The sequence below is a fragment of the Musca autumnalis genome, unplaced genomic scaffold (assembly GCF_047663935.1).
Source record: "Musca autumnalis isolate F117 unplaced genomic scaffold, ASM4766393v1 scaffold_4, whole genome shotgun sequence".
Lineage (NCBI taxonomy): Eukaryota > Metazoa > Arthropoda > Insecta > Diptera > Muscidae > Musca > Musca autumnalis.
Genome location: NW_027411977.1, coordinates 194,484,987 through 194,510,870, shown reverse-complemented (window position 1 = coordinate 194,510,870; position 25,884 = coordinate 194,484,987). Strand labels below are relative to the sequence as shown.

The following is a 25,884-nucleotide window of genomic DNA, read 5'->3' as shown; positions in this document are numbered from 1 at the left end:
AGCCTGTCACAAATGACATCAGGGAAGGTACCCGACGCTAAGATCATACAATCAACCGCATATGTTACCATCTCAATGCCGTCTGGAGTGTATGGAATACAGGAACGGTAGAGGTTAAACAGTTCCGGAGATATCAGCTTACCTTGGGGAACTTCCTGTTTTATTCAAAGGGGCTTGCACTTCTTGTTTCTAAGTTCCACGTGCGACTGCGGTTCATACATATAATTCATTATGCAACGTTTCAAACTTGGCCGGAGGGTAGTCGTAGGGTAGGTAGGGTTCTTGACAGTATCAAAGTCTTTTGATAACTCGAGCGGCACTGTCACTGTTTTATCGAACGGCCTGCTTTGGTTGAGCCCTCTCTAATATGTAGGGAAATGGCGTGGTTTGCTGCTTGCGGAACCCTCGACTTCATATAGCCCCTCTAGAACAGTACCTCCTTATTTTCGGTATTTTTAAGGTTGTGGCCACAACAACCTACCGAAATGGCTGAAATTTGGTATTTAGTGTTCGTTGATGGCATAAAACTTTCCCCCAAAAATTTGTCGGCACAGGTCCACGCGTTCATATAGCCCCCATCGAAGGGTACCTCACGATTTTCGCTATTTTGAAGGTTGTGACCACAACAACCTTTCGAAATGGCTGAAATTTGGTGTTAAGTCTACGTTTGAGGTAAAAACCTTTCCGACTGAAATTTGTCGGTATAGGTCTTCGTTTCGATATAGCCCCCATAGAACGGTACCTGCCGATTTTTGTATTTCTTTAGGTTGTGACGTCAATACCCCACCGAAATGGCTGACATTTTTTACTAAGTTTTCCATGGGGTTATAAAATATTCCAGAAGATCAGTAAGCCTTCCTCTCTCCCCCTCTTAATTATCGGTATTTTGAAGGTTTTAGGCGCATTATCTTACCGAAATATCGGAAATTTGGTATTTAGTCTTCTTCATAAATGAAAGTAAACTAACTGTTCCATTTTACTGCAATAGAACTTGTGGTGGAGGGTATAACAAGTTCGGCGCGGCCGAACATAACGCCGTTCTTACTTGTTTTTTTTTATTTTTGGGAAAAATCTATACTTGCAGAGAAATTGGCCCAAAAACACCTATTGTGTTAGCTTCTTTTCTTTAGGTCCGAGGCTAAGGGTACACTTCTGTCGGTACAGCTGGCTGATACTTTCTTACTTGTTTTTCTTTTCCATTGTTGTTTCATGGTATTAGGCTATTTACAAGGCGGTGTAACAAACCATAGCCTAAATCCTCCTTCTTGCTCATGCGGACTTGGACCAGCAATGGCAGAGTTCAGTCATACATTAATTTACTTTCAAAAAATCCTGCTTACATGATAGAAAATGGTACAGAACGATATAAGACATCATCAAGTTCGTCATCAACAAAGGATGTCCTCCGACTTCTTTAGAAAAAATTTAAGGATATTATCTACTTGTACTACAGCCTCGCATCAATCCTATAACTTCCCTTAGAACTGTGTCATGTCTCGAAAAAAATACGTATAGCATTTAGCCTGACATTACTTAATATGCATGTAACATTTATCCGTTTAAGATACACCAAGGATGCCAAGAAAACTATGCCCATACAAAAACAAAAAAACGGAAACTTTCTATTTTTCGATTTCATGGTTTTATTATAGCACTTCACCAATAACACACACATATACACATGTCGATTTCAAACCCCTTCCAAAAAAGGGAGAAGATGACAAGAGCAAAGTGCATTAAGCCGGATATGATAACATAACGGAAATTGCCCTTGCATTGAGGTTAGCAATTGTTAATGTTTCTTCTTCTATTTTGCTTTTAAAGATTTCCTCGAGAAAGAGATCCAATTGAAGTTTTGTGTTGAATATGTGTGCGTGTGTGTGAACATAAGAAATAATTAAATAGCTATGAATATTCATGAAAATCCAATTGGAGCAGCAGTGCAATGGGATGTTAACGGCAATGTGTGTTTTATGCCAATGAAGATTCTAATAGACCAACCAACCGACCGGCCACTTCAATACCCTCTCATTTACCACATGAACTGACTAAACTAAACCACTTCTCCTCAGGATTCTATGTTATTGGGAAAAAAGTTAAAAGTTTCCATTATATTTTTCTTCTTCCTCTTCATCTACTTTATATTAGTTTTCATTCTCGTTTACCTTTCCTCACCATTTGCCTAGCTAGTTGGCTTTGAAATTGCCATTTTACTAAAGTTGGCTTTCTGTATCCTTCCTTTGTTCCAAGATGGTATAGCTATGTAGCTGTTAACACTTATACAGTTTAGTGGTCTTTTGCCACGGGTAGCGGAACGAAATGTTGAAAATAACAATGACAGCTAAGTTGAAGAGAGAGTGAAAAGAAGAAAAGAGTGGTTATGAGATTAGAGTTGCCATTTTTTGGATATAATTGATGTCGATTTTATTTCATCCTTCCGGATATTGATTGGATTACAATCAAGGCTAAACATTTGGTGGAGATTCCTTTAAATTTTAACTGTAGAACTTATATCCGTAAAGCTTATTTTTAAACTGAGTAACGGATGTTTTAAATACATCCTCAGTTTTATCATAGTTCATTGAGATGAATATACAAGTCGTAAACTATGACCTGTTCAAATAATTCAGAACCCATGATTTACAAAAATCCCTCCTATTTTAGACTTATTTTCCAGTCCAGAATTACTTCAAATCCTCAAACATGGAAATAAAGTACATAAAAAAACTAACCGACCAAATTGAAATGATCCCAAAATCTATGGTCGAAATTTGGTAAAGAAATTAAAATATATCTCCAACATCAACGTATATCCCTTGAGAAACTTGTTAAATGGCCAAAGCGAGCAACGAGTTGTGCATAAAACGAAAAACACTTCTATGGAAATGGCAACAACCGTGAAAGATAAAGAAATGGCCAAATCATCATCGTCTCCATCAGCGGCAGCAGCAACAGCATCCCCTAGACAAGACAGCAGAAACCACAAGCGCTCATGCATGCATGAACACATTGTAAAAGCGAAAATCCTTTTTCGAAATCTTGTTAGTATGCAACCAAGTTTCCACCACGTTGCTGGTGAGAATTTAGAAACACAAGTAAAAGCCTGAATGCGAGGCTTCATTAGCGGATGATAGACATTTTATGGTTTTGCATTTTTGTGGGAAATTTCTTGAAGAATAGCGAACCCTTAGGAGAAGGCCTCAAAGGAATTGTAATTTTCTAAACACAAGAAGAAAATTTAATTTGTTCGACGAATGGATAAAAAAGACTTCCATAATTTTTATTCATAGCGATGACGTGGTTTGCGCGCTTGCCTTACACATAGAATACACACACAATTCCATTCCCGGACAAGGCGAAAATTTTTTTGGCGATGATAAAACCCCTCTGGAAAGTCTTCTATATGTTCTGGAACAGCTTTATATGGTTGACGGTATCGAAGGCCTTCGATAGGTCAAGGCCACCAAGATTGTTCGGTCGCACGGCTTCTTCTGCTTTAGTCCGGAATCTATGCTGATGTTGCGCAACTGGGAAACAGCCGTTCATCATGTGGAGGAGTTGTGTCTCTAGAATCTTCGGCATCTTTACCTAGGTTCATAGCGGGATCACGCTGCCAACTTTCCAGTCTTCTGGTGCAATAAGAGTGGCTAGTGAAAAATAGTGGGCACTGGTCAAATACACATCTCCGGGTTCATCCAGTTGCTTAAGCATTACTGCTGTCTTATCTGGCTCTGGATCTATTTTCAGTTCTAGGAATTCGGCTGCTTTGATGGGTTGTAACCACAAAGTTACTGGTGTAAGTTGAGTAGGTTTGGCAGGACAGTTGAACAGATGCACGGTGTCGTGTGGGCCTGTGCCGCATGCTGGACAGTTGTTTTGTCCTATAGGAATTTAGACGTTTATACCATCCCGAGCGTAGTTAAGCCAAAAACTATTACGGTTTGTCGTGGAGTCGAATCATCTCAGCTGCGATATGTGGGGGTGTACTCCGAGGACCGCATTCACATGCTAGTTATTTATGGTAACTGCGACTGCATCTGTGTGAATGCTATTCAAACCTGCGTGATAGGCTTGTTTATCTAGGGGTTGTCTCTTGTAACGCTGGATCTCTATCAAGATCATGAAGATCCCTGCTTACATTCCTGGGTGATTTGGATGGTTCTTACGGTAACGCCGAGCAAGTACAGCAACGCGAGCATGCCATTGTGTTGCTGTACTGAATGAATCTTTCTCTCTTCATGTTGGTGGTCCACTGAAAACATGAAGAGGAACCACCAGGACGACATTCAGATGTTTAGGTTTAAATATTTTTCCATGCACTTACATTCGCAGATCGCACTTACGCCGTATAACTTACCATACACTGGCTCTGCATGGTCGTTCTGTGGTAAGCCTCCGCGTTACACATGGTCAACAAGGTTTCTTTAACTGCACCTTTAACTGGACCTTTTTCCTACATCTCAGCCTGCCATAAATGGCTGTGGAAGCGGGTAGTTACTGATTGGAATTCTGCTACCATCGTCCATGGTATTCAGCCCAGTGCTCCGCAGTCCATGTGTTGAACAGAGTGGCCGTAGATTTAGTGGCGGATATTTCCATATTCCCCACTTGGAAAAGGTGATAAGATCAGTCAAATAGAAGATCAGCCCTTCACACATGACATCAGGGAAGATAACCGACGCCAAGGTCGTACAATCATCTGCATACGTAACGATCTCAATGCTACACCTGGAGGGGTGCAATACAGTTGAGGTGGAGGTTAAATAATTCCCACCATGGATAACTCCCTGTTTCATTCTACGGGGATTGGGTTTCTTTCTTCTTCTTGGTCCACACAGACCAAGGTCTACTGAATTTCTTCAACCAGCGTGGATTGGTTGACAAAGGCTTTTGATAAATCGAGAGCCAATAATACTGTTTCAAGGTTTGACGTGTGAGAATGGTGTGCAGCGCTGTTGTTGTGTTGTTCTGCTTACGGAACGCATTAACTGATTATCAGAAAAAGGAAATCGATCTGTACCATTTAACTTTTCTGCCATCCCTGATCTGGCTTCAGTAGCGGGGGGACCAATTTTCACACTTCGGGTATTATGTTGGTAGCTAGCGACAGGTTGAGAACGTTGGTGAGATACTTAATTGAGGGCTCATCATCCGGCTGTTTCAGCATTACAATAAAGATTCCATCAGGGCCCAACGCTTTGGACGATTTAGCATTCCTGATGATATTCGCAACATTATCCCTTGTGAATTGTGATGGTTTCTCCTAGGCAGGAAGATATCTAATGCGACGTAGTACTCTTCTCTTCACCCTGTCCCTTCTAGGGAGCTCGATAAACTGTCTATTGAAGAAGCCACGGCGGTTTCAAGAGTAATTTCCTAACTTTCGGGTTTTCAGGATTCGTACGACGAATAAGTTCTCGTCGCCTCTGCTAGGAAATTGGTCTAATTTGGAGTATTCGGCCAGCAGGTATGTAGCGACCGGCGATGACACATTTCTAAAACTCTTGAGTAAGCACAGCACAGAGCGCACAATCACTGACATCAGTCTGAAGCAGAAATGTCCGTATTGGCCAATACAGGTGCTTGGGTCAACCTGGTGTTGAGTATCTTGAAAACGGTTTGCTGGTCTTCAGTCCAGTGCTCGCTGGATCGTCGATGGTGGCGGAATATAGACCAAACAGCACAACATGCCACTGGAATGTCCCTCTGCCAGCAACTCTGAGGGCCGTGAACTTGTTACACCCATCCTCCAAGGCTATCTGCCAATAGCTGTAGTCTAGGCTGCTAACATACTTCGCTTCGATTGGATACGGTGAAGTGGGTCGGCATCTAGATCCGACTTGCTGTTGAAATTACAGAAGTCCATGCCAAGGTGATAGGCAAACTATTTTGACTGTGAGATGAACCAACCCATTGGCCAGGAGCTCACTGATTTGGCTAGATTTCTTGCTGCATAGCGTAGTTTGAAAGGCATATTTCGGTCATCAGCGCTGGACAGTCCATGAATATCTTTGAACTTCTGCAGCTCGATGTCTAAAAAAGTCTGTATTCTCTGTCGATTAGTTTTCGCATGTGCATGTACTAGCCTTCAGAGGCCTAGATCACATGCGTCTTACGGCGACATCGCCGTTCCGAGTTTACGCATGTGCAAGTGTGGTAGAACGTAATGTAGCTTCTCCCTCGTTGAGGCATCGTGCTGGGAAAGATACAGTGTAGCCCCGTCATCGTAGTTCAAGCACCAATTTTTGCCAGGAAATCCAATCCTAGGATGACGTCTTCAGTAGCGTCTAACATGACCAACCACCGAAGTCAATCATTGTTTCGACGTCCTGTTGTACCCATCTCTACGAGCCACTTGCCAGAATTACGCTCGTACTGGCGGGAATGCGTTGAATACTTTCTTCGATCTTGTTTCTCCTACGCTTTGACGTTCCCGAACTGCTTCGGCAGCAGTCGATGTTGCGTATATCTAGTCGACCACTCTCCCAGCATAACAAAATGGAATCATTCTGCCAATGGGCGGCAATATGTAAGGCCGTGTTCAATTACAGGGTCCTCCGATCCGGAAGTTTGTCATTTCTGTGATTAGGTAATTTTTCTTGGGACAATTGTCACTTCGATGGTGACAGACAGATGTTGTTAAGAGGGGAAGGAATCCCATATGCCTCACCTCTCTCATCCTCAATCTTGCAATTGCTCCAACGAAAATTGCCTAGTTTATTTCTGGACTGCACTCAATTTTGCAAACTAAGGCCCTTTATATATTCTTATGCTCCAAAGGTGCCGCATATAACCCTCCATACTTCAAAGTTAAATGGTTTTGTATGTGTAAACCTGTCGTGTATGTGTATATCTTGTACAACAAATTCTAGTTTTACTACCTTTTTGTGTAAAATTTTATAACAAAACCCCCGCACATATTTTATGTTACTTATTTTCCTTTCCTTCTTTCTTTTCGGCACACACACTCAGATGGGATCCACCAAGCAAAAATCCCAATGCTGTTGATGGCTATCGCATTTTCTACCATGAAGCGGCCATAATTGGTAACGATGTGACAGCGAGTGAGACAATGAATGGTGTTGGCGGTGCTGCTGCAGTTTTGGAACCAACAATGCTTAATAATGCAACAAGCATGCAAATGGGTATTGGTGGTGGTAATATCACAGCACCACTACTAATTGGCAGCGAGGTGAGACGAATTGACGTCAAGGAAACCAGTGTGAATATAGATGGTCTCAAAAAGGATGTCTTATACGAATTGGTTGTGAAAGCTGGCAATACCTACGGTAAGTAGATGATGACGATGTGATGAGATATAAAGTGAAGAGTTAGATATGCATGTGTCTAAGAAATTGGAAAATTTTCGGGTGTTTGTGTGAAGAAAATAATGAAAATTTTGGCTAACCATGACCAAAACCGTGAGTAAACTGAGGTGTTGGCACTTTAATGCCATGGAGATTTCATAAAATGAATTATGATTGGAAGGAGTTTTATAATGGGGAAGGTGTATGCGAACGGGATGGATATTTTAAATTGATATTAACAAACTCACCGTGGTGCAATGGTATGCACGCCCGCCTTGCACGCAGAAGGTCGGTGGTTCGATTCCCCGGCCAGGCAACACCAAACATTTTTCAACGGTGGCAAAATACCCCTCAGTAATGTTGGCGACATTTCCTGAGTATTAAAGCCTTGAAAAACTTCTCTACAAGTGGTGTCTTAGGACACGCCGTTCGGACTCGGCAATAAACAGTAGGTCCCATATCATTGAGCTAAATATGAATCGGGGTGCACTCATTGATATGAGAGAAGTCTCCCTTGTCCCGTATGGGATGTTGTGGAACAATGTTTTTTTTTTATGTACATACATATATACTCGTATTAGCAAGATATTGATTGCGCTATGCATACCTGTATCTACATACTTATTTTAGAAATTCCCATCTAAGAATCTTTTGTTGATTTTCGTCAGGAACCGGACAGCTTCGAATTCCTATGTTGAAGGAAATCTACAAACACAAAGTTTTGAGACAGTTATTCTCGAATGGAAATGATGGAATGACATCTACCGCAGATTTAGCGAAGATTTTAACCATTTGCTATAGAGTTGTGTAGTTCCGGAACGAACTAGTTCCAAGGAACTATTCTGGACAAGGAACACTATCCGGCTCTTGCATTTATATAGTTCCTTTAGTTCGTATAGTTCCTTTTCTTGCTTTAATTCCACACCCACTTCGATCTTTCTCGTTCGGTTTGTTCAACATTAAGATGCGGTCACATTGTAAATAAACGTAAATAACATCCTCGATACATCACTGCAATTTATTTATTTCTATGTCAATTCATCCACCATAAGATGAAACAAAAAGAAAGAGAAAGATTCGTTAAACTACTTCACTCTCGGAACTATTTGGAACGAAGGAAATAAAAAGAACGACGGAAGAGAAATATTCATGAAATATGTAGGTCTAGGAACTATTTGGAACGAAGGAAACAGAAAGAACGATGAAAGAGAAAGAGAAAGATTCATGGAACTATATCGCCCTCGGAACTATTTGGAACTATGGAACTATATTAAGGAACTAGTTCCTTTTGGGAAAAGGAACTAGAAAGATCGATCCGCTCCAGGAACCAGATTGCCAAACTCTAACTTGCTAAACTATTTTATATTTTGTGATGACAAAGATGGAACGCCATCTACCGCTGATTTACCGAAGTCTATCAATTGCTTGACAAACTGTTTCACATTTTGTAGTGAAAAGATAGAACGCCATCTATCGCGCATTTACCGAATACTTTAATCACATCATCAACTGCTTGCTAAACTGTTTTATATTTTGTCGTGACAAATTAAATGGATGGAATGCCATCTACCGTTGATTTATCGAAGACTTTAACTACAGAATCAAATTCTTGCCAAACTGCTTTACATTTTGGAGTGACAAAAATGGGACAACATTTACCGCTTGTTTGGCGAAGATTTTAGACCCAGCATCAACTGCTTCCAAAACTATTTTATATTTTGTCGTTGCAAAGATGAGAGGCTATCTACTGCTGATTTAACGAAGATTTACACCACAGCATCAACAGCTTGCCAACTGCTTTATATTTTGTCGTGATAAAGATGAATCACCATTAATTGCTGATTTAGCGAAGACTTTAACCACGGCATCAACAGTTTGCTAGCACAAGATCAACTGCTTTATTATCATCACAAAGATGGAATGCCATCTACCCCTAATTTAGCGAAGACTTTAACCACAGCATCAACAGCTTGCCAAACTGGTTTATATTTGGACGCGACAACAATGAACCACAATCTACCCTTGAATTGACAAAAACAAACTTTAACCACAGCGCTAAGCTTTTGTTGTTGTAACAATATATAACATGCTTGTAAGTTCGGTTTTATGGTTAATCTGGATATCTCCAGTTCTAGGAATGTGGCTGCATAGATAGGTCGCAACCACAAAGCTACATGTGTTAGTTAAGTAGGTTTGTGTAGTTAAGCAGGTTTGCCTTGCCCTCTAGGAATTTCGCCGACTGCAGCATTCCAAGTAGTTGAGCCAAAACTACTCCGGTTTGTCGTTGCTGCTGCTGCTCCTCAGCTGTAATAGAAGGGGAATGTTCTCCTAGGACCGCTTTCACACAATAGTTCTGTATGGCTTAAGTGAAAGCATCTGTGTGAATGTTATTTAAACCAGCATGATAGGCTTGTTGATCTAGGTATTCCTTCTTGTAACGTTGGACCTATCTTTCTACATCATGAAGATACCTCCTGACATGCCGGGTGATGAGGATGACTCTTACAGTAACACCCGGGCAAGTGTTGCAACGAGAGCATCCCATTGTGTTGATGTACTGAAATAATCGTTGTCTCCTCAGATATATAGTCCTCTGAAGAGGCACCCTGTTGCAGTTCTCAGGGCAACATTCTGACAGGTTTAAGTATTTTTTCATAGCGTTGGACTTATATTCGCGGACCATACTGACGACCACAGGTCCACTTATCGCGTCATATTTCGTCAACAAGGTTTCTTTATTTGCACCCCAAGTGTTACCGGCTAGGAAATTGAGGACCTCGTTCCTACATCTCAGGCTGTCGTATATAACTGTGGCATCCTCGGACGATGTAAACATGATGTCGAAATTCTGCTACCATCAGTGCTCACCTCTGCAGTATATGTGGTGGAAGATATTTTCATATTTCTCGCGTGGAAAAAGGTTGTAAGATCAGTCAAATAGGAGTTGAGCCTTTCAGAAATTGAATCAGGAAAGATACCTGACGCCAAGATCGTGCAATAATCTGCATACGTCACGATCTCAATGCCGCCTGTGGATGGGGGCGGTATACAGGAGAGTTAGAAGCTAAACAGTTCCAGAGATATAACCCCTACCTGGGGAACTCTCTGCTTCACGCAACGCGGCGTGAACTTCTTGTTCCAGAATTCCACGTACGACTGGCATCCACATGCATAATTGACTATCCAAAGTTTCAAACTTCACCGGAGGGTAGTCTGCTCAATGTCCTCAAACATCGTGGAGTTCCTGGCAGTATCAATTCGCACGACTGGTTGAGTACTCGACCAATATGTGTGGAGATTGGGTGCAGCTCCGTTGTCGTGCTGTGCTGCTTACGAAACTTCTTCCGATAATCGGCAACTGGATAGCTATTTCTGACGCTGCGAGTAAAGCTTAGAAGTAAAGCCTCAAGAGTGTTTGCTTCCGGCGTCAAAAGCGAAATCAGGTCTATACGGCTCACCTTTGCTGGCATCCTGGGCAGATGTCTGAAGTAGTGATTAATGAACTCTCTGAAACTAAGCCCATGGTTGATGAATGTGGGGCTTTCAGTAATCGGGCGGTATGCTGATGGGGAAATGTTCTGACCCATGAGAAAGGAAGGGTTGCCAGGTGACGTCATTTGTCAGATCATTGGCACTATAGTTATATCTGGCGAACTGTAGATGTTTCCTCATGGAATAACGTAGATCTATCAATATGCTCAGACAGCATCATACCCCTCTGGTCGTTGCCGAGGACGGAATGTCACAACTCATGATGATTATTGAAGTCTCCCAAAACCAGATGGTTATGACCTTCCAAAAGCGGGCAAATAGTGGACCTATAACGTGGAGTACAGCTATTTATTAACTGGATGTATACATTAAGAAACTTTACCTCAGCAGTTCCACAATTAAATTAAAGCCATGCTCAAGCGAGATAGGTCTTTATTGAACAGACATGTGCAATAGGAAAGCTAATCCCCACATCAACTTCTGGTGCTATCCTTCCTCAGTACGTTGTAATCATCACAACGCTGTAAGCTGCAGTTGTTGATCTTGGTTTCCTGCACTGCCGGGACCGAGATTAAAATCCAATATTTTTTCGATTATACCTCGGTGTCCATTACAATTAAATTGCAAAAAATGCATTTTCAGGGGTTGCAACAGCAACGGCTGGTGTTAAGTGCTGCGTGTACGACTGTTCCGTGGGGGCACTGCGGGGTGTCTCGCATTCTGATGATGACGCCTCACTGGTGGTCAATATTCGCACAGCATGCAGCAACATATTTTCTGTGGTAATCTCTCACATGTATGAGACCAGAGCGACACTTCAGATGCACCTACTCCCGGTATCTAATGCATCTCACCGAAGTTTGACTGTGGTGGATGCGGAGGTGCCAAACTAAGGGCTTCCATATTGGTCCTAGGTTTTCCTCCGTCTTGTTGTGTGGTTCCGGGTCAATCCGCTATAGAAGAACCCGCCGTCGTGAGATTGGAATATCGTAGTATTGCGCCGATTTAGAACAAATGATTATAATTTATCTGGTCTACGACGATTACTCCAAGGAGATACAAACCCAAATGCTTAAGAACGAACCTATAGCCAATCTTCCATATAAAATTGGCGCATTTGCCGATGCTCAGTAAACTCATCTGTTGAAGACGTTACGATCTTCTAGCTCTAATCGCGAAGTCCTTTGTTGTCTGTTATATTAATTGGGGTGCTACTTATCTTGGTAGGGTACATAATACACGTTTATCGGGCTGGGTAGGACTGCTGTTAAACTAATTGAGGTCTACCAGACTGATGCTATGCCAAGCTGTCGTCAAACTACTTGATGTTATAGGAGTATTAGATGATGATATTGCAATAAGTCTATGTCCAGGAAAGTTGGATATGTATATATTGAATTTTCCACAGCATATTTTTGGGCAGAACAAATTATTAACCCTTGTGTCAGCCACCGTGACACCATAAAATGCAACCCCTTTAAAAAATATTTGTCTCACAAATTTATTCCTACCATTTCATAAGACTATAACTAAACATGAAAAAACCCACATACCTCACACCAGCATACATCCTTTACTTGCCCAGGTTTGTTTGTTTTTCTCCTTTCATCCACCTTTCATCCATCCAACCTCAGCACATACTCGTTAATTTTGTGTGTGTGTGTATTTTTGTTTTCACCTTGTTATGTTTGTGTTTCTTTTGGTTGTTTCAGGTGCTAGTGTTTTAACGGAACCGATAAAATTCACACTTGGCGAGCATCATGTTACCTCAGCGACAACATCATACTCGAATGCTGTGGGCACGATAAGCGGTATTGTTGCCAGCATTTTGGCGGTTCTTTTAGCTGCTGCCGCCATTATTTTCTATAGACGACATCGAGCAAATGGTAAGGCAGCCACGGGAGTGGCTTTTGAGAATCCCACATATACTCGAGGTTTAGAACAAGTACAGGTAAGAGTTATGAAAATGTTTCTTCAATGTAGCTTCCACTACACCCACACACACAGAAACATGGGCGCGCCACACACGCACACCAAGTGCATGAAAATCAGCAAAGCTAAGTAAAGCAACAAAATTAAATTTATTGTATCGAAGTAGATTGTTGTTGTGTTGTACACACACTACGTGTTGTGTTTTTTAAAAAGTGAAATCCGTGGCAAAATCTCCCAGGGAAATTTGAAACGTAACAGCTCAACAGTGGATCACTAAAGGGTAAATGTTTGTGTTAAATTGGAGGTTAAATGCAAAGAATTGGAGTTAATGTGAGAGATACTGAAGTTAATTGTCAGAAGACATATGTGAATGTTAAGGAGTAGAAAAAAGGTAAAGGATTTATTATACGCTAGAGCGAAGGCGGTTTCATAATGTTATAGGCGTATTAGATGATGATATTGCAATAAGTTTATGTCCAGGAAAGTTGGATAAATTGGTTCCAATTCTACTTTCGAATGCATACCGGACTATCAAAAGGGATGGCATTTTAAAATATGCCATCCCTTCTGATAGCCCGGTATGCATTGAAAACCATTTCGTACATCTAAAAAAGAAATATAACATGAGATGCCTCGGAAGGATTCATTCTCTAAAATGCACCTCAAGTTGTAGAATATATGACAATCTTTTGTAGCTTCCAAAGGTTATAATTCTCAAAAATGTTTTGTTGTTATAATTATGGCGATCAAGCCCAACTTATACAGGGCACTACGTCCAGTTCTAAGTTGACCTGCCCGTACCGGGGTTTTGAATTTTTGTCATTGTCTGTCAAGATTTAATTGGTCTGTTCTTCTTTCACCTTCCTTCAGATCATAATTTCTTAAATGTCTCTAAAAAATATCAAAATTGAATTATATCATTCAATTCTTTCGATAGTTACCTTGCCGACCATCCATTTTAGTTATAGCTTTAGGGAAGAAAGTATGGACTTGGCCACGAAAAACTATATATCGTTGAATTTGGAATCACAAGGACTACTTTCGATGAAAATATCAAAACTGCACCTTTGATTTCTCGTGAAGGAGGTTTTGTCCGGTATAAATCTTTTGGAACTTAATGTATGTTAGGAAGAAGCTTTATGTGTTGCTTCGTATATATTTTCAGTTATGTGGTTCTGGTTAATCAGTGTTCAGATTCCAAAAATTCAGAAACCTGGAATGGCTGCGTAAATGAAGATCCTGATTCTGGGCAATAAAACGGATGTCGCGTATTTTGGTTCCAAAAAGTATGCAGGGCATGTGCTGAGTATCGTGTTGTCAATTCGGGACCAATACCAATTAAGGCGGCGGCATACCTTTAAACTGCATGTGCAATTGCATCAGTGGAAACACTAGACCAGCTTGCCTGATAGGCTCGTTGATCTAGAGGTTCGCGTTTGCACCTCTGGACCTCTCTCTCGAAAATGAAGATCTTTTCTGGTGCACCTGGGTGGGAGAATCCTGCCAACAAGATTGTGACAGGGATGCTCACAGCGATAACACCGAACTAGTTACTATATCGACAAAATCCTGTTGTACTGATGCACTGGTAAAATCTGCATGATGCACTTGTGCCATGAGGAGGTATCCCGTTGCAGCCATCAGTTCGACATCCTGGCAGGTTTGAATATTCGTCAACTGTGTAGCGCTAACATTTGCATACCACTCTTGCGCCGCATAGCTTACCACAGGCGGACCAATTGCTTTAAAAGAATAAGTTGTACTGACGCAATGGTAAAATCAGCATGGTGCACTGGTGCCATGAGGAGGTACCCCTTTGCAGTCGTCAGTGCGACATCCTGGCAGGTTTGAATATTCGTCCACTGTGTAGCGCTTGCAATTGCATACCACTCTTGCGCAGCATAGCTTACCACAGGTGACCTATTGCTTTAAAAGAAGTCAACAAGGTTTCTTTGTGGCCAGCCATCGGCTTGAGAAGCTTGTTCCTACTTCTAATCTTCTCGCAAATAGCTGTGGCTCCCGCGGATGAGTTAAACATGCTATCAAACGTTATACCCAATATCTTGGGGAGTTAGTGGTTAGAATGAGGACACCATCGACCAATATACTCAGGGGGTGTCACATTACAGGCGTCCAGGTGGTGAACAGTGATTTAGCGGCATATTTTCACCTTCCTCAGTAAGAAAATCGACGGTAGGACCCAATGCCAAGATCCTACAATCATCCGCATACAATACGATCTCAGGGACGTACGCAGGATTTCATTTCAGGGGGGCCCAACTTGACTAAAAATCATGAAATTAAAAAATGTTGTATAGCGTTACGTAAAGCTATTTTAATGGGTTATGGCCACTTATAAGAATCCATTTTCATGCATTTGTTTAAGAAATCTATTAAACCTTGAGTTACTTTCTATGTTTTTTTTTTTTTTTTTTTTTTTTTTTTTTTTTTTTTGAGAAAATCTTTCTGACTTTCTGCACTGTTTTTACTAAAGCAGTTTACGGTACCCACTGCAGTTTGAAAAAGAATAAACCGATCAGCATATATTTTTATGGGATCATTACGAACCTAATAATCTTGTCCATTATCGAAACGGAATTAAAAAAAGAAAATAATTTTTAAAATTTTTGAAAAGTTAAAATCGAAATTTCGATTTTAACAAAAATAAAAAACTGTACAAAATTGATATTTTTGTTGGACTCCGTCAGCAGTTTTTTAAAGACTCTCTCGGTTAATCACATGCTTTATGTGTATAATAGTTCAAACTATCAAACTACATATAAAGACCGGAGCATCCGTTTTCGAGCTACATTGGGCACCGCTTTCAAAAGTGTCTCTTCGAGGAAAAGACGTTTTTATTTTCTATGCTACATATAAAACACAATAAATGTTTCCCTTCGAAAGCTCATATCTCGGTAAATTTTTGTCCGATGGACTGGAGATTTTGACACATATTCTATTCTAAATGTACTTTAAAATGAGCCAAAAAAATTAGATTTTTCGAATATTATATGAAATATTGATACATAGCATATAAATTCAATAGAAAGAATTCATAATATTAAGGATACAATTTTAAATATTTACAGAGTAGGATATTTACCGCCTGTTCATGTATGTCGTACGGAAACCTGTACGAAGGGAAAGCAGTCACTCACTTCCGTCTAAAAATGCGTTCATGTATTTCGCAAACTATCGTGCGACTGTTTTGTTTGAAAAATAAAATGTGTCAGTATTTTGAATTATTTTATTTTATTGATTTCTTCAAAATAATGAATGAAACCGCCATTAAAACGAGTCTATACAATTTTTATTTTGTTTCAAGAATGGGTTACATAAATTTGTATTAAGATTTTCGGTGTTGTTCGCGAGTTTACGTTCTACTCGGCAACTACAAAGCATGTGAGTGATTTTGACATTCTCTTTATATAAGAGACAGTCCTTTCGAAATACATATTTATTTATTTAAATACAAATTTAATGGAAAAGTGTACGTTTACGTGTTATTTCGTATGGCTTGTCGGTAGCATAGATTTTCGTTTCGAAGGCGTTTACATGAACAGAAAATGATTTTTTTCCACTTCCGAAGCGCAAAAAAACCTTTCGGTCGACATACATGACCAGGCTGTTAGAATTGAAAATAGAATATAATCTATAGGTCCACGTATGGTTTATCGCAGAATTTTACAAACACAAAGAATTGCCGCTATCTCTGCTATAGCAAGATTTTCACTATTTCGATGATCTTAGCTTAATTTTTAAGAATATCGTCTGTCGTTGATATGTTTCCAAATGAAAACATTAAGAAAAATTTAACAGTTTTGGAGATATGGTGCAAAATGTATACAAATTATGGAATTTTTAGATATATTATAACATTTGAGGCAATAAATGTACTTTTTCCAGTTCATTATTTCTCCAAATATTTTAGTCTGGCCCAAGGCATATTTATACAAGGTAGAAGTGACAACCTGCTGTATTCTTACTTTTTTTCTAAATTTAGTTTTCAAAATGTAATAAGGTCTACTCATGAAATTTGAAATTTCGAAATTCGCTACCATAAAATTATTCTTTTCAACCACAAACGTGTAATAACAATGAATTACGACAGTTCGGTATGCTTTATATTTACATTTTTATTCAAATTTGTTCTATTTTCTTTCCTGAAAAAAATGTTGGAACGACCCTATTATTCAATATTTATTTTTGACAATTAATTTTCAATAACAACAATGTTGTTTTTGTAAATTTGTTAGTTGTTGTAATTCATGCATATACCTTATATAAATTTGCCTTGGTCTGGCCCTTATCTACAAATTGGCTTCAGAGGTCAGAAGAAGATTTTCATTGGTTTCAGAGATATAGCCCCGAGTTGCTTTAAAAAGTCAATATTTAACAATGTTTGGATAATCCGAGCTGGATCTGACTCAACACAACGCAACTAGGGCTTCTGTATTTTGGATCTGTACTTTCACAAAATCCTCACTTCAAATTGTTTGCACAAGATTACCTTAAAAATGTTGCACAATCTTATTTACCGGAGGAGATAGAGTCTGATTCCAGGATTATTTTTACTTTTTATATAATGTTACAAAATAAGCGTTATAATTTGTGTTCTTCTTAATTGTACGATTAGAAGTTTTTGGACTCGATGACAAATACTTTGATGGACTTAGTTCTATATAGTTTTGACAAATAACGATCGATCCTTATTGAACCCCACATAATTATTCACTAATAATAAGATAATTAATTTTGGAAACGGATCTTATTTTGAGAGACACTCCTCTCAATAGTTACCGCGCCCATAAGCTATTTTAGTTGGTCACCGTAGTATTTAAATTTTTGTCAGGAAGCATGAACTTGTCCACGAAAAATAGGATATCGCTGTAAACAAGACTACAAAATGTCCAAAGGATCCTCGAACAGACTTTAAACTGCAGTTATGTTAGACTTGTATGAGGGACCTGAAGATGTTGTCCAAAAAAATTCTCTTGGAACTTGATGTACTTTTGGAGGTAAATTTGCGAGTGGACCAAGTAGTCCATACTATGTTCGATTTTAGACTGAATCGGTTAGTCCCTTCCACCATTTTAGTTAACATTTTTTTAACTTTTATGGCAGAGGTACCGATATAACTTACATTTAATTTGGACAAAACATTACGAGATCCATATCTTGGAACAAATCGGTTGATCCGTTCGAGAGTTATCCAACCTGCCCGACAAACAGAGATACAGACGGACGGACGGTGGTAAGTACTTCCATCTTGTCTGAAACGAATATCGTCCAAACATATGTGGAGTCTAAAATCATTATTTTGATGAGACCTATTTGTTTCGTATCCTAGTGTATATAATCTCGTAACCTTAAAGTCTGAGGCTACAATTATACTTCGGTGATGATAGGGAAAAAAACTAAAGTGACGCAAAAAATGCATTTGTCTTCATTATTTTCTCATACTGTTTAGCAGCTAATTTGTCTAAACTAGGATAACAAAGTTTTAGCGATGCCAGTAAAACAAATTTGTAAATGGCTTTCATGATGTAGTCCACGAAGGACCGACTCTTCATAAATTTTATCCAATAGACATTTTTTCATATACTTCCATTCCCACAATACTGAACTCGTTATTTTTGTTGTTACAGAATGAGTTTTAAGCTTCGAGAGCTATATATAGTTCGAATATGACATAAAGTTGGAGTATATTCATTATGGAATTCGCATTTGATAGTGGAATGATATGACATGAAGAAGTAATTCAGATTTCATTGGAAGTTTCTCTCAAAAACAGTATACAAACAAAAAATTTTCAAATATTTTCTTACAAAACTTGTTAATGATGAACATTTTCTGTTTAGAAACTTAAGAAAAGTATAAGTTTTAATTTGAAATCTTCAAACATACAAACATTTTTATGAGAAAAAATATAATAAGTAGTTACAGTAGCTTCACAAATTTTGTTCGACCAAACCATTTCGGGGGGCCCGGGCCCCCTGTGCCCCCCCCCCCCCCCCCACTGCGTACGTCCCTGACGATCTCTATGTCGTTGGGAGGGTGCGGAATTTCAGAAATATGGAAATTGAACAGTTCCGGAGATATCATCTCGCCTTGCGGAATTCCCTGTCTCACTCTATGACCCTTAGACTTCTTAATTCTAAATTCCACAAACGATTGACTTACATATATAGTTGATTATCCTCGAACAACTTGCCATGTTTGATGGAAGGCCTTCGAAAGGCCAATAGCCTCGACTAATATATGTGGATATGATGTGCAATGCTGAATGAATGTGTGTTTTCCGGAATCCAGGAAACCATCACTACTGGCGACAGCAGGGAAATTTACCGATTCCCTCTTCAGGTATCCTTGCCTCGTTTCAGTAACGGCATCTCTCTACTATCTTTCCAGGCCTCTGCTGCAATATGAGCGACTAACGATAAATTGAGGATTTCAATAACAAGTCCATACAGTTGCTAAAGCGTTACCATAGAGATTCGGCGTGGGCCGAACGCTTTGGACAATTTAACGTTTCGGATGGCATCTGCTACATCGTTCATCGTAAATTTTGGTGGCACCTCCGTAGCGGATAGGATCTTATTCGGCGCAGCACACTAATGTCAATTAACAGGCAGTTCGGTTTAAAAATATAGCTAAAATTCTCAAAATTCGAAAATCGGAAGGTACCGATGTTGAAAAAATTTTACGGAGAAGTTTGGGACCTCAAATGTCGAATAACAGATAGTTCGGACAAAATAAGTAGCTAATATTCTCAATATACCTAAAATCAGGAGGTGGAGAAGTTACGTGACTGCAGGGAACCTCAAATGCCTGGTTACGGGTAGTTTAGTAAAAAATTTAGTTCAAACCCTCAAAATACCTAAAATCGGGAGGTATCGTTATTTGGGAGCTATACCAAACCACGGACCTGGTTTGACAATTTTTAATGGAGAAGTTTTGTGACCACTGGGAATCTCAAGGGTCTAATTGCGGATAGTTAAGTAAAAATTCAGTTAAAACCCTAAAATTTTCGAAAATACCGTTATGTTGAAAATTCTCTTTGGAGATGTTTTCCGACCACTGGGAACCTCAAAAGTCAAATATGTAGCAGGTAGTTCTTTCAAAAAATTTAGCCAAAAAAAACTCAAAATACCTAAAATCGAGTGCTAACGTTATTTGGGAACTATACCAAACCATAGATGGACCTAAGTTGAACATTTTTAATGTGACCTCTGGGAACATTAAGTGTCAAACGGCTGGACCGATTTGGATAATTCTTTCTGTAAAATGTGCTCCATAACCCGACTTGGATTTTTATGCAAATTTGACCACGCCCACTTTTTTCAATTTTTATAATTTCTACAAAAACTACTGAACCTGAAATTGCAAGGTACAGGGATGGCCCCCGGTTAAAATAGGCTACAAATTCGGTTGAATTTGTGAAGGGGCGGGGTACTTACCCTATACCCTATTTCTTTAAATACCTTATATTTACAATAATTACGAATGTGTCTATTTGGATGTTAATTTGCGAGACAATTGTGGTTGTGTCTCCAATCTTACCCACCTTTTTAGGACCCAAAGACTTGACCACACCCACTTTTTAAAATATCTTACACCTACAAAACTACTGAACCGATTTTCCTGAAAGTTTCAGGGAATTTCAGGGTTGGCCCCAGGTGAAAATAGTATGCATATTTTCTTGAATTTTTAAGGAGGCATATTTAAAAAACGCCTTATCTTTATAAATAAAAATCAAAAGCTGTCATAACCCAACTTAGGTTTTTATGGAAAGAAAAGTTTACCGCACCCACTTTTTCCAATTTTCAATTTAAATCTTTTCTGCAAAAAACGTTATATTTGCAAAAATTATGCATGTATCGGTTTAAAAATTTACGGATTATATACAATCTAGGTACTTCTTTAGGGTCACGTCTGTTTTTATAAATATGTCATAGATCCAATACAACTGAAGGGATTTCCATAAAATTGTCAGGAAAAGCACAATGTTTGCCGTTGTTATGTGTATTTTATGAATTTCGGAAGAGGTGGGCACCTTCCGCATGCCTTTCGTTTAAACGCTTTATGTATAAGCCAAACGTATGATTATATCGGTTTCAGCATACATTTTGGTAGGCAATGAAGTTGTGTGCACCCTAGGTACACATTTGGAGCCAAAATACCGGACCACGCCCACATTTTTTAATATGTTATATCTTGAAAACTGATGACCACGCTCCACTCTTTTCAAAACATTATTTGTCCAAAACTACTGAACCTAATGTTCACAAAATGTTCAGGTCCAAAATGTTATATATTTGTAGACGAATTTCGGGGCGTATTATTTTATAATCGCTATATTTGCATCGGGTTGCAATTAATTTTCGAGATAACGGTGGTTACGCCCCCGATCAAGAAAAACTATATATTTACAAATTTCTTTAAATTGTGAGGTCCATCAGCCATGAAAAGCTAAAACATATTTTTTTAACTTTTATAATTATCGCTTTAGGATAAAGACAGGGACATGGACGATAATAAATCCTAAAAAGCATAAATTGGCGAAAAAATCCAACAAAGTCCGTAGTAGAAAAGAAAGGGTACAGATCAAATCTGTTGATTAATTTAAAATCCTTCCCGGTTTGACAATGGACCGAAGAAGTGAGGTAGAAAAAACTGTTTTTGAATTGTCAAGCATAAAGTCGATAAAAAGTTGTCATTAAAACTCTTTACGACATTGATAAAATTGATTTTAAATATTAAATTGCAAAATTTGCATTCAAGCCCTCTGCGCAATTTTTTTAATTAGAAAGCTGATAAAGCAGAAAAAATACAAAAGAAAACAATTTTTTATTTGGAAGAATATTAAAGAAGTTATGAGTATTTCTTTGCATATAGTTTTTACAGAATTCGATTTTTTCAAGGCACGATACCTCTGGAACCTTTAGTCAAAAATATCTGAAAACCTACTAGAATGTTTTGCTGATGAGAAGCGCCACCACAGCAAAATATAAAAGAAAGTTTGTGTTTCGGCCTGAAAAGGGTTAACGCGACAATTGAGCCTCTGATTATTTCAACAATTTATCTTTGCGCCTAAAATCATGCTTTTATTTTGCACACTATTGTTCTTTATGAACTTCAACAACATAAATACCGGTTTCATAGATTGTTGATTGAAACTAAACTCGAAAAGAGTTTTTAACCATTACCCTGTGAAGTTTTACAGTTGTTTTGTTTTATTCAACGCAAAATATTCAAGCAAATATGTGTAACTACTTCTTTAGTGGAATATTTATCAAAGTTTATCTGTTACAAATTCAATTTGTATATCTAAAGATATTTATTTATTCACAAACGCAACAAAAACAACTATCATTCGAAATATCAATAACCGAAGAAATTTATTCTTGAATATGAATGAAGCAAAAAAAAAACACAATTTTGTGTATTCAAAGAACTTGAACTTGATGTAGGTCGTCTTATCAAGGTCATCATATGAAAGCACTTCATTATCGTCATGCTTATTCGCAGACATGTGTCTAGACATTTATACAAATTCAATGAGATACATATGTATTTATTAAATTGAAAGACTTTGTGATCCACTGTGTTTAGGGATGTTCTTACTATTTTAGTAATTGATTGTGTCTTGGCATTATTTTTTGACAAAGGCAGGGCTGCCATCGCCTCATTCAGTGTTGTTGTTTCAACCCACTACTGATACTTAGAAGATGCTTCAAATAAAAATTTATGGTTGCTTACATTTGCTGTTGTTGTTATATGTGTTTTTGTCATCAATTTATGTGCTCTACAATTCACTTATTTTGTTTCGTTTTTTATTTCTTATTTTATATTCTTTACTTTAAACGTCTAACTCAATAAACTTACTAACTGGCACATATTGTGTGGTGTGTGTGTGTGTGTGTGTGTAATACTGTGTTTGTGTGGGTGTGTGTGTGTAAAATGTTTCCCTGTGTATGGCAAACTGAGAAAATAATCAAATCCTCCTTTTTCTTGCAACTTAATAAAAACACTCACGCTTAGTTACCAACTGTAACATCCGCCCTGACGCATACTAATGGCAATGGTAACTTCAGTCGGACACCAGCCGCCTCAACGAATTTGACAACAACAAATACGACAACACCTGCCACTATGACCACCAGAGTGGGGACAAACGGTGGAGTGGTTGGTGGTAATGGTCTTGGGCATAGTAATGGTAGTGGAGCAGCCAATAAAACCTCAAATGTGGATGGTGTAGATTCGCACACCCAATGCAATGAAGTGAATCCAACAATCTATGAAGAGCTCAAACTTGGTCAAGAAGGTGCGGGATTTAAAAAGCTTGTGCCATAGAACCCCTTAACAAGTAAAACAAAGAAAACTGTTGTTGTAACTCTTAGAGGACACCTTTAAATTTACCTATCCAAGCTGCCCCTGAGTCAAACTTCCCTTTGAATTAATTGAAAACAAAAAAATGAGAAAAACAGCCAAGCTCCAAAAATTGTGATCACTTCTTAGCTATTTCCCCTTCTCCCTAGCCCCTAAATACCACACACTTACTTCCAGCACTATCTAATCATATACATATAACAAATTTGTTTATATATTTTTAATAATAATTGCTATTACAACAAATTGTATTTTTTAAGAAATAAAAGTAGTTAATCACATGGATGATATTTTGTTGATATAAAATGAAAAGAAAAAAATAATAAAATCTAAAAAAAAATATTGCTAGGCTTGAATTAATTTTGGTTGAATGTGATGATGCGTATCCAACAAATGAAAAAATGAAGGTATGACCTTTTGTATGTAAAAGTAATGTAAATATCTACAAATATCCATATACCTTATTGACAACAAATACATATGTAATATTTGTAATGTAGTCTCTAACATGTTGTGACATAGTGTAGTTAATTGTATTTTGTATAAAACAATGGGTATAACAAATTAACATGTTTTTTTATTATTTTTTAAATTAAAAGAAATAACAAATAAAGAAATTATTAATAAAAATTAACAATATACCGAATAAAACATTTATATTATGGGATCATAAAGTAGGCTAGCTGCTTAATAACTTATTTGATATAACAGCCACAAATGATTGCTTTGCTAGTCCGTCATATAGAATTGATAATATCTTTAGCTTATTTAGCTCATTTTGTGCGAAATACAATCTGAATTGTTAAAAAAGGTAAGTATTAAAAGGTAAGCTCATATGAATATCGATTTTTCCATCTTAAGTTGTTCGCCATAATTCAGAAGCGAACTAAAGATGAATATGTCCTTTAGGATTCATTACAAAATCAATGAGATCTTTAATCCACAAACAAGTTTTCCACCCTCCAGGCTCTGATCCCTATACTTTCGTGGAAAGTGATAATTATTGTTAATAATAGGTCAAGAAATCGATAACAGGTTAAATTTTATTTTCACTGTGCAACAAAATTAAATTATTTTCAAAATGATGGGAAAAGCCGTGTACATTATGAAAGTAGAGCTAAAAATATGAGACACGTGTATCGGCGTTTTTAAAGTTTACATCGGAAAGTAACCAAAGTAGGCGGAGCAAGCTTCGCCCATTTCTAGTTTTTTTTTTTTCGAAATATTCGAGTTAAGATATCTTGGAATCCTCACATTTTAGGTATATAGTGTCTTTGGCAACTTTACTGAAGAGGATATGGAGAATATTTTTGAATACACTTTGGCAGTTTTGTTGAGATGTGTGTTTTACTTACTATTTGTATGTAAGTTAAGCTTAATCTCATATTTGTTGTTTTCAAATTTAAAAACAACAAGTTTAAAGTGGGATTTACTGAAAATTGATTACTTTTGGGGATGGCAGAGAAGACTAGTTTCGCCCAACGCCACTTGGACTCATCAGTTCTCTTAGTTCTTTGTATTGAAACAAAGAACCCTTCCCTAAATTTATGACCACTCGAGCTCAAGAATAACTGTGACTGATGAATTCGTTTAAATGCATATGTATTTTTGTTAAAAGTTTTAACCCTCATGCGGATCATCAAAAGGGTCTTTTTGGTCCTTTTTTCGAAAATCTTTCAAAAACTCCTTTAAAATGTGATCATATGAAATTCAAATATTCTACAAAATTATTCGTCATAAAAATTTACTATAGGCCTCAGAACATACCATGCGGTTCATCTGAATAGAACCAGCCAATATTTGTCTACAAACACCGTTATATCTGACGAAAGGAGAGGAATTTTAAATTATAATTTTGTGGACATGTAAAGTTTAAATACCTAACATGTATCACATATGCGTTATAACGGTACTTTTTACTCGCTTTATGAAAAAATGCCAAAATATTAGCATTTTTTGAATTGGTGGAATTTTCTTTATTGCTTGGGCCTGTAGATGTCCACAGCCAACGAAACTGGGTGGAACCCATCGATTTGCATTCACTTTCCTGAGACAAAATATCAAATTTTGGATTGGAAAGGTAGAATTTTGAATTATCTTCACCATATTTCCTCTGTTTCGGACTCATAAACCTATCAAATATGATTGTTTTTGTAATTTTATTGTAGTATAGAAAATGAAATTTGAACATAATTCAGTATAAAATATTGTCTTTATAAATTGTTTCTACCGATTTCTTCATAAAAATATTTTTTGGAGCTCTAAGCCTCGATTTTCATCAAATTTCAAGACCCTAATACAAATTTTTGCACAATATTTGTTGGCAATCAACACTAACGGCATCTATATATATAAAATTGAAATTTGTTGGTCTGTTTGTTTGTGCCTTATAGACTCGAAAACCGCTGAACAGATCTTACTGAAATGTTTAGGGTACATTGCTACATGGCCTGAAATGAAAATAGGCTATATCATTTTTTGAAATTTCGCGTTGATCTGCAGATATAGCATCAAAACCGGATGTACCTCCAAAAAAATTAGATTTTGTATGCAAATATCTTTAGAACTATTACAGATACAATCTCCAAATGTTGTATGTGTGACGGAATTTGATGTAGAAATGAATTTACCAAATTATATTCAAATCGGTTCAGATTTGGATATAGCTCCCACATACATATATTTTCGGCCGATTTCTTTATTTTATGTACCAAACATGCTATTTATGTCCAATTTCGATGAAATTTGGAATGTATGACGG

At 37.9% G+C, this 25,884-nt stretch overlaps 1 protein-coding gene across 2 annotated transcripts in view; it reads left to right on the top strand.

The window, feature by feature from the left end:
- LOC141403914 (Ig-like and fibronectin type-III domain-containing protein 2) overlaps window positions 1–23,757 on the top strand; it is an 890,607-nt gene extending 866,850 nt beyond the window's left edge. For both annotated transcript variants that reach the window (XM_073987017.1, XM_073987016.1), the window contains exons 20-22: window positions 6,973–7,289; window positions 12,512–12,750; window positions 22,776–23,757. In XM_073987017.1, the coding sequence (XP_073843118.1) occupies window positions 6,973–7,289; window positions 12,512–12,750; window positions 22,776–23,087 (868 nt within the window). In that variant the 3' untranslated portion in view covers window positions 23,088–23,757. The remainder of the gene's footprint in view (window positions 1–6,972; window positions 7,290–12,511; window positions 12,751–22,775) is intronic.
- The last annotated feature ends 2,127 nt before the right edge of the window (window positions 23,758–25,884 follow it).